This window comes from Choloepus didactylus, chromosome 12 (genome assembly GCF_015220235.1).
Source record: "Choloepus didactylus isolate mChoDid1 chromosome 12, mChoDid1.pri, whole genome shotgun sequence".
NCBI classification, from domain to species: Eukaryota; Metazoa; Chordata; class Mammalia; order Pilosa; family Megalonychidae; genus Choloepus; species Choloepus didactylus.
In genome coordinates this window covers 2,307,454-2,317,483 of record NC_051318.1, presented here as the reverse complement: position 1 = coordinate 2,317,483, position 10,030 = coordinate 2,307,454, and the positions used below count along the sequence as shown (strand labels likewise).

The following is a 10,030-nucleotide window of genomic DNA, read 5'->3' as shown; positions in this document are numbered from 1 at the left end:
AAAAAAAAAAAAAGCAATGGCATGAGACTGACAAAACGGCAGAAATGGAGCAAACGTCCCATGCTGAAAAGCCTTAAAAATCCTCCCCGTTGTCTGCCCACCTGTTTCAGAGATGGAGGGGCTGAATCAAGCATTCCACTTCTCTGATATGACCAAGTCTTAGGGTTATTTTGTGGGTCTGGAGAATGCTTTCTGGAAGTCATCGTTCCTGATACCTCATGGCCGGGGAAAGTTCCGGAGCACGGTGGTCAGTGTAGCGACTGAGCTGTGGTCCCCAACTGTGCCCGTGTCCCACTCCCCAGGACTGAGGCCGCACCTCGCATGGCTGAAGGAATGTCGCCGAGGTGATGAAGGACCTCGGGATGCAGCGACCATCCTGGAGCATCCGAAAGGCCCAGTGTCATCCCCAGGATGCTCAGGAGGGGGCCGAGGAGCTTGAGATCAGAACACAGGCTGCAGTGACGCAGGAGGGGCCACGGGGCAGGGGTGCAGGCAAAGGATGCGCCCTCAGAGCGCAGGGAAACCCGCCCACCAGCACCTCAACTTCAGCCTGTGGAAGCAGCGACACCAATTTCAGAACTCGGACCCCAAGAACCTCAAGAGAAAATCTGTGCTGTCTTAAGGCATTTAGCTTGCAGCTTTTTGCAGTAGCAATGAGAATCCAACACAGTCAGGATAATTGAATGTTGTAAACATGTAGATAGAACCTTCAAAATGTGAGCAAGGATGAGCTCTGGCCGATGGAATAACTTCTTCACGCCTTTTGGTATTTTTCAAAAGTTTTACAATGAATTTGCTTTGCCTTAGGTATTAAGATAAATGCAGTAAGTTTTATTAAGCTGTGGGCAAATACAGATTAAATTTGTGAGTTATTTTTATTCCTACATAAGGTTTAGAAAAAAAAACAGCCTCAAAATCAATAATTTTCTCATTGGTAAAAATGTTATTTCTGTTCTTCATTTGTTTGCTTGTATTTTACTGTTCCTTTCATAATTTTAGCAACTATTTAGTATACTTAAATATATTGCTACTGTTAATTCATGCAAGTTTTATTTTTTTTTAATTAGAGAAGTTGTAGGTTTATAGAAAGTCATGTAGAAAACACAGTGTTCCCATATAATGCCCCCATTAACAGTTTGCATTAGTGTGGTGCCTGTGTTACAGTTGGTGAAACAATATTATAATTTTACTATTAACTATAGCCCATAGTTTCCATGAGAGTGTATTTTCCCCCATATACTACCTTATTATTAACACCATTAGTGTGGTACATTTGCTATAATTCATGAAGGAACATTTTTATACTTGTCCTATTAAGTAGAATGTGTCTCCACTGTGTTGTACAGTCCTATGTTTTATCTTTTAATTTTTATTCTGGTAATATACATGAGACCTGAAATTTCCTGTTTGAATCACATTCACGTATATAATTCAGTGCTGTCAATTACATTCACAGTGTTGTGCTACCATGACCACCACCCATTTCCAAAACATTGCAATCAACCCAAATAGAAATTCTGTACAAATTAAGCATTAACTCCTCATTCCCTAACCCTAAACCAGCCCCTATATTCTAGATTCTAACTCTTTGAGTTTGCCTATTCTAATTATTTTGTACAAGTGAGATCATACAATATTTGTCCTTTTGTGTATGGCTTATTTCACTCAACATGATGTCTTCAGTGTTCATCCATATTGTCACATGAATCAGAACTTCATTCCTTTTTAACTCTGAATAGTATCCTATTTTATGTATATAACATGTTTTGTTTATCCGTTCATCGGTGGATGGAGACTGGGTTGCTTCCATCTCTTGCCGATTGTGAATACTATCGCCATGAACATTGGTGTGCAAATAACTGCTCCAGTCCTTGCCTTCACCTCTTCTGGGTGTGTACCTCGTAGAGGGACTGCTGGTCATACAGTGGGCTCTATACTTAGTTTTCTGAGGAAATGCCAGACTGCCTTCCTTCACCCACCCCTATCTCCTGGGGGTCCTTTTGTACGTGGCCCTCCTCAGCAGGCTGTGCTCCACCCTGGGCATCTGCAGACTCGGGTCCCTGTGCCTGGATGCTCCTGGGGCTCTATCTTGCTGCTGTCAGTGGCTCTGTGGTCCGGCTCCGTGGTCTGGCTCTGTAGTCAGGCTCTGTGGTCCTGTTCCGTGGTCTGGCTCCATGGTATGACTCTGTGGTTTGGCTCTGTGGCCTTGCTCCATGGTCTGGCTCTGTGGTCTGACTCTGTAGTCTGCTCTGTGGTCTGCTCTATGGTCCGGCTCCATGGTCCAGCTCTGTGGTCCAGCTCCATGGTCTGACTCCATAGTCTGCTCTGTGGTCTGGCTCCGTGATGTGCTCTGTGGTCCACCTCTGTGGTCTGGCTCCATGGTCTGACTCCATGTTCTGGCTCTGTGGCCTGGCTCTGTAGTCTGGCTCCTTGATCTGGCTCAGTGGTCTGACTCCATGGTCCAGCTCTACGGTTTGGCTCTGAGGTCCAGCTCTGGGGTCTGCTCCATGATTTGCCTCCAGAGCAAGAGGCAGGAGGCACCTGGGCCTTCATGGACCGAGTGAGGGGGAGGGTTCTGGATTGTTGGGTCTGGGACAGATGTCTTCTACCTGATCTTGGAGAAGAACCTTCTTGCTCTCCAATTCAGCAAGTGTGGGGTCCTCTGCAGTCTTATCACCCTCCAGACTTCCAAGCACATGGGGTTTATCCTTTCATTATTTGATCCTGAAGGCAGACTCTTTCCGGGGATGCCTCTGGTTGCCAGGTTGATGGTGTCACCGCAAGTTTCTTCTTGTAAGGATATCCCCATCACCACCCAGAACGTGGCTTTAAAGAAGGTGTTAACTGCTGATTTTCCATTTGATACGAATCCTAATTTGCAGCTTGGCAAAGTCTTTTCTGGAGCACTTTTTTTAACATGGGTACATCTTTTAATTCCTGTCCCTATTGTTACAGTTTCTGGTTTAAATGAATGTTCTATCCTGATGGAATCTCTGATTCTCCTAAATTTTATCCATATATCTAGTTTATTGACTCACCATGAGTTTTCACATATTCCTATGATTTTGTGGATAAATTGATAGCTGTAACAGGGTTTCTACGTGCTCATTAGTAGATTCCTTTCCTGCTGGCAGTTGTTTCAGTGGTTTGTTATCAGTTCCTGTAACAATAACTCTTCTGTTGCTCTTTACAATACAATACTAGTAATCTTATAATTTCCAAGGAAGCTTAATCTATGTGGCAACTATGAAAACATTTCCAAATTCTCCTGATGTTTTAGGGGGGGGAAATGTCATGCATCTTTCATCTCAACTTCTTTAATCATATATGAAAAAAATATGCTGGGATGTCCGTGACCACATAATAACTTTCCTTTGTGTTTTTATTTTTCATTCTTGTAATTAGAAAAGGCAATGAAATCAAGTCTCTTGACCTATGCAGTCAGAGTCTGTCAGCCAAATAGGAATTTAATTTTTAAAAACACTTCAAAAAGTAATTTAATAGGACATAGGAAGGTGTTTAAATTGTATTAGAAAATAGTTTCTTTTCTATGAACTGCTTTGGATATTATTTGGATATTATTTGGATATTATTACCAAATCCAAGATTAGGGTCTTAGTGTTTTACACAGCTGATTAAATCAATTTAATTTTTGAACTAATATAAGAAACTGTCTATAAATGGAAAATAAATTTAAAAACAATAGCAATGGCATTTGATTTAAAAACCTGAGAAATAAATCTGCATCTAAATAGACATAAATGATCTTTACACTATTTATTACTTTACCTTTCTTCAATTCTGGGTGGTAAAACTCTCTTGGTGGAATGGAATAGTGTCAGTCACAAAGTTAAATGAAAATATTTTATTCAGAATAACTCCTCATATTTCAGGTTGCGATGCTACTTAACCTTGTATACCTGACTCCCTTATCTGCTCCATTTTCTCCATATAATTTATCATCTTCTAACATTAAATATAATTTACTTATTTATTATGGTAAAATGTAAGAATATTATTAATATAAAATGTTAAACATTAAACTAGAATGTAAACTCAATAAGAGCAGTGATATTTGTCTGTTTTTGTTGACTGTTATTTTCCCAAGTGCTTAACACGTGGTAGGAGCTCAACAAACATAACGGTAAATAAAGGAATGAGGGTCCACTGCTGAGACTAATGAACAAAGTAGGCAAATAGGCAAACTCTTTCCTCTTACAATCAACACTCTAGGAGCTGAGGACAGTGCCCCAGATAGTCACCAAACACAGAAAAGTTCAGATTTTCCAGCTAGAGGGACACACAGTGGGATGACGTGCTAACGCCTGGTCACCGGGTGCCCGTGTTAGTTTTAATACTCAGGGAATGCCCTGCTGAGGGGAGGGTCTTTAAGCTGACCCCTACATGCTAACAAAGAGAACCCCTAGACGAGCATGTTCAGCAGCGGCACAGGGAGTGGAAAGGTGAGAACAGAGCGGTGGGAGGAGGATGCTACGGACGCACGTGGGAGGGTGGGACGGGTCCAGGAAGACACGAGAGGACGGAGAAGTCAGGAGGTAGGCTGGGTGAGAGGACACGAGATACTTTTGCAGACAGAGAATCAGCCCAAGATAGAGTACTCGGGGTGACTCGAGTGCAGAGTAGAAAAGATACGGGCAAGAGAGGGGGCTGTAATTAATTAATGCCTAAATCTTGAAGGCATTGTACATCACACCAAGGTTTAGACTTTTTCCTGAGAATAATGAAAAGACATTAAAGGAATTTAAGCAAGGTGGTAACATGATTAAAAGTGTGATTAAAATACCATAGAATAGACTTCTGCTTCCACTAAATTCAACTAAAAAGACTGGATATTACATACAAAACAAAAATAAGATTCTGGAAGGCAGAGAGAAAAGGCAGACTGGCTTAGGACCTCAGGACTGAGGGAACGACCATGGTGAGTTGCCTGGGTTTGTTTTTTGCTGTAATATCCCACATTTAGAGCTGAATAAGCCAGCAACCTGGAAAGACTAATGGATGCAGACAAAAATAGCTGCAACAAAAGCCCACTTTCTCTAGCAAAAGCACTTGGAAAAAGGAAGTCTAACAAGAAAGAAAACTTTTAGAAAATAACCACTCTTCTCCAGCCAAACATCACAGGAAAAACTGGCCTCATCTAATTGCTAGCGAAAGCCAAGGAAGGAACCTGGATCTCCACCCAGGACAGACTGTATCAGGTGCTTTGACGTCCCGCTGAGCAGAGAGAAGGGACTTTTATCCCTGAAGGGCAGTGACCTGCCCCTGTCACAGGAGACCACGTGGGGAGCCTGGGCTTTCGCTCCCACCTGCTCCCTGCTGCAGTGGTGTCTGAAAGATCAAGGCCGCCACCATCCCAATCGGGAACGCAAAATCCCCAACTTGGGTGTCCACAGGGGAAGGCTGGGGAACCCGAACCTCTACTCCACTAGGCAGTAAAGAGGCGCTACCCCCCTCCCATGGTAGTGCTGTCTGAGGAATTTATCAAAATCTAAAGGTTTTCTCTTCTCTTCCCATCTGAGGTGACAGCTGGGTCGCCGCCCCTTCAGCTCCATCTTACCTCTGCTCCTGTCTTCCGTTTACTCTTGAGCCCAGAACTCGGTCGGAGCATGTCCTCCCCCTCCTCTTTCTCCTTTTCACGTCTTCCATCCTTTCCCTTCCACCGCCGTAAATGAGGAGTACAACGGGATTGCGCTGGGCACCGGCCTGACAGAACGTAGCCCATCCGGCATAAAGTCAGTGAACAGAAAGAAAGTTCTTCACATGGATCAAAACCCGTTTTACAGAGGAGAAAGTGCCTCTATAACACCACTGGAAGATTTATACAAAAGATTTAAAATACCAGGAGCACCACCAGCATCAGTGGGGAGAGGAAGAGACTGGAATGTTGACTTAATTCACAAGTTCCTTATGGCTAACGGTCAGCTGGTTATTAGGATGGTCCTTCGTTACATGGATTTCAAAGTGACTGAAGGGAGTTTTGTCTATAAAGGAGGAAAAATCTATAAGGTTCCTTCCACTGACCTAGAAGCCCTGGCATCTAGTTTAATGGGGCTATTTGAAAAACATCACTTCAGAAAATTCCTAGTGTAGGTTGACAACTTGGAAGAGAAAGATCCTGGAACTTTTGAAGGTGTTGACCCTAAGAAGACCACAATGTGGGATGTGTATAAGAAGTTTGACTTGGGCCAAGATGTTATAGATTTTACTGGTCATGCTCTTGCACTTTACAAAACTGATGACTATTTAGATCAACCATGTTGTGAAACCATTAAAAGGATTAAACTTTACAGTGAGTCTTTGGCAACATATGGCAAAAGCCCCTACCTTTACCCACAGTATGGCCTTGGAGAAGTGCCACAAGGATTTGCAAGGCCCAGTGCTATTTGTGGAGGTAGCTACATGCTGAATAAACCAATTGAAGAAATCGTTGTGGAGAATGGAAGAGTGGTTGGTGTAAAATCTGAAGAAGTTGCTTGCTGTAAGCAGCTCATCTGTGATCCTAGTTATGTAAAAGATCGAGTACAAAAAGTGGGCCAGGTGATCAGAGTTACAGGCAGCCTAAGCCACCCAGTCAAGAACACGAATGATACCAATTCATGCCACATCATTATTCCCCAGAAGCAAGTCAGTCGGAAGTCAGATATCTACGTGTGCATGATTTCTTTTGCACACAATGTGGCAGCACAAGGGAAGTATATTGCCTTGGTTAGCACAACTGTGGAAACCAAAGAACCTGAGAAAGAAATCAGGCCAGCTTTGGAGCTCTTGGAACCAATTGAACAGAAATTTGTTAGCATCAATGATCTCCTTGTACCAAAAGATTTGGGAACAGAGCCAGATCTTTATTTCCCATGCTTGTGATGCTACAACTCACTTTGAGACAACCTGTGATGACATTCAAGACATTTACAACAGGATGACAGGATCAGAGTTTGACTTTGAAGAAATAAAGCGCAAGAAAAATGACATCAATGGGGAAGACTAATAGCAGTAAACGTTATTATCTAATTAGGACAAATTTTAAATTTGGCAAATAATGCATATTGTATGAACTCAATATTGTAAGGCCTGTTTTATAATCAAAACTGATTTATATACCAGTAAATATTCCTTCCCTTCACCTTTTTAATATCATGTAATTAACTTGTTTTCATGGAGTGGCTATTCAGAATTGGCAGGTTACCACATTCTGTTGAATTTAACTAATACTGGCTATTTTTTCCTAATGAAAGATCAGTTGAAAAACAAAAACAAAAACATTGAAATGCCAATACAGAGAACCTGATACAGTATTGTATCTTTTAATCAGTGTAGCCTTTGCAATTATATGCTCTGCTGCTCAAGAGCTGGATCAGTATGATTTATGTGCCGTCTGTGCTCTTGATATTTTGGAGATTGTAAATGGAATACTTCATAATTTGGGAGGGCACCCCTAAGTTTTCCCTATAATTTTACATTTTATGTTATGCCCAACCAAACTCCAGATTTGAGTCGTTTGGATGGACTAATGTCACCTTGTGGTGTTTTAGCCTAATAAAACTGATGAGAGAAAAGGGGGGAAAAAGCCTGTCATAAAGGAGGCAAAACAGGACGCATCTTATATCCCAGGTGTGGCTTCTTCAATGGACCAAGCTGCAATGCAATATTGATTTGACAGAGCCTCTACTTCAATGATGTCTGTCTCAAAATGGGTCCAAATGATTTCCGTACTGCAAAATAAAGCCAGACTCTGAAAACCAGCAAAACAACAACAACAACAACAACTAAATGTTTAAATAAATTCCAGGGTTTCATAATGTAGTACCCAAATGTCTATGTTCCAATTGAAAAATCACTCACCAAAACAAGACCCAAAAGAGACATGAAGAGATGTTAGAATTACCTGACAAAGGTTTTAAATAAGCCATCATAAAATTGCTTCAAAAAGCAATTGTGAATACAATTTTAAAAAATGATAAAAGACAGGCTCAGCAAAGAAATAGAACAAAGATACAGAAGGAAGATAAAGAAATAGAACCAAGGGGAAATTTCAGAATTTAAAATGCCATAACTGAAATCAAATTCTCAATGGATGGTGTGCCAGTTTGAATGTGTTGTGTCCCCCAAATGCCATTATCTTTGCAATCTTGTGGGGCAGACAGAATAGTGGGGATTAAGTTGGAATGTTTGGATTAGGTTGTTTGCATGGAGATGTGCCCCACCCAGATGTGGGAGGTGACTCTGGTGGGATACTCCCATGGAGGTGTGGCCCCACCCATTCAGGGTGGGCCTTGATCAGTGGAGCCATATAAATGAGCTGGCTCAAGGAGAGGAAAAGGAGTTCAGCTGTGAGTGACGTTTTGAAGAAGAGCAAGCTTGCTAGAGAGGAATGTCCTGGGAGAAAGCCATTTTGAAACCAGAACTTTGGAGCAGATGCCAGCCACATGCCTCCCCAGCTAACAGAGGTTTTCCGGACGCCATTTGCCATCCCAGTGAAGGTACCTGATTACTGATGTGTTACCTTGGACACTTTATGGCCTTAAGACTGTAACTGTATAGCCAAATAAACCCCCTTTTTATAAAAGCCAGTCCATCTCTGGTGTTTTGCATTCTGCAGCATTAGCAAACTAGAACAGATGGCTTTCACAGCAGAATGGAAAAGACAGAGGAAAGAATCAATGAATGTGTAGATACAACAAAAGAAATTACCAAGGATGAACCACAGAAAGACAATAGACTCAAGGAAAATGGAAAGAAACTTCAGGACTTTTATAAGACCTGTGGGATTATTATAAAAGTTCTTTCATTCTTACCCTCAGAGTCCTGAAATGAGAAAAGAAAGAGGGCAGGGCCCAAAATACTTCAGGACATAATGGCTGGAAACTTACCAAATACGGCAAAAGAGTTAAACACAGATTCAAGGGGATGAGCAAATATCTAACAAACCCAAAGAAACCACACCAATAAACATCATACTCAAACTTCTGAGAACTAAAGACAGAGATAAAATCTTGAAAGTTGAGGCAGACAAATGACAACTTACTTTTACTTATGGGACAAAACCATTTAAAAGGGAGCAGACTTCTCATCAGAAGCAATGGAAGCCAGAAAGAAGTGTCACGGCATTTTACAAGTGCTCGAAGAATAGCAGTGGGAACCCAGAATCCCATGTCCAGTGAAAATACCCTTGAGGAATGAAGGGGAAGCAAAACATCTGAAGGAAAGCTCAGAAAATGTGTCACCAACAGAACTATTCTAAAACTAGTGACTAAAGGAAGCTCTGTGAACAAAAAGGAAATGGCAAAAGAAGGGATCTTGAAACACCAGAAAGAAAGAAAGAAAAACAGAATGAGTAAAAACATAATAAATATGTACATTTTCCTTCTTCTCTTGAGTTTTTAGAATAATCTTTAACAGTTAAGCAAAAGTTACAATACTCTCTGATTTGGTTCTACAAGTATATAAAATAAATATTTATTACATTTTTATCATATGAGGGAGTTAAAAGAACTTAAAGGGAGGCATTTTACTTGAACTGACACAATGGGAATAGCAGTATACTATGATAAATTATGCAGAGCAACTACTAAAAAAGCTCTGTAAGATATATATCTATATATCTATATCTATATCTATCTATCTATATATATATATATATCAAGATGATTCCAAATGTGTTCCAAAACTATGCAGTAAACTGACAGGAAACTAAAAAACAGTAAAAACAAAAAACAAAGAATAACAACAACAACAAAAAAATAGTAACAAACAGAATACAAAACAAAAACAATGGAAGATTTATGCCCTAATATATCGATAATTGCATTCTGTGAATAGTCTAAATACACCTAGTAAAAGACAAAGACTGGCAGAACAGATTAAAAAATATGACCCAACTATATGCTGTCTACAAGGAACTGCAAGTGAAATGATGTAAGCAGGTTGAAAGTAAAAGAATGGAGAAAGCAGGCAAACATTAATCAAAAGAAACATGAGTGGTTACCTTAATATCAGATAAGGTAGAGTTCAG

At 40.8% G+C, this 10,030-nt stretch overlaps 1 protein-coding gene across 1 annotated transcript; it reads left to right on the top strand.

The window, feature by feature from the left end:
* Window positions 1-5,676: 5,676 nt before the first annotated feature.
* Window positions 5,677-7,006, top strand: LOC119507457 (rab GDP dissociation inhibitor beta-like; the record flags this gene model as incomplete). Its single annotated transcript, XM_037800619.1, is given in 2 exon segments — window positions 5,677-6,854; window positions 6,856-7,006. Coding segments are annotated over 2 exon segments (1,329 nt in total), but the record flags the coding sequence as incomplete, so codon positions are not given.
* Window positions 7,007-10,030: the final 3,024 nt, after the last annotated feature.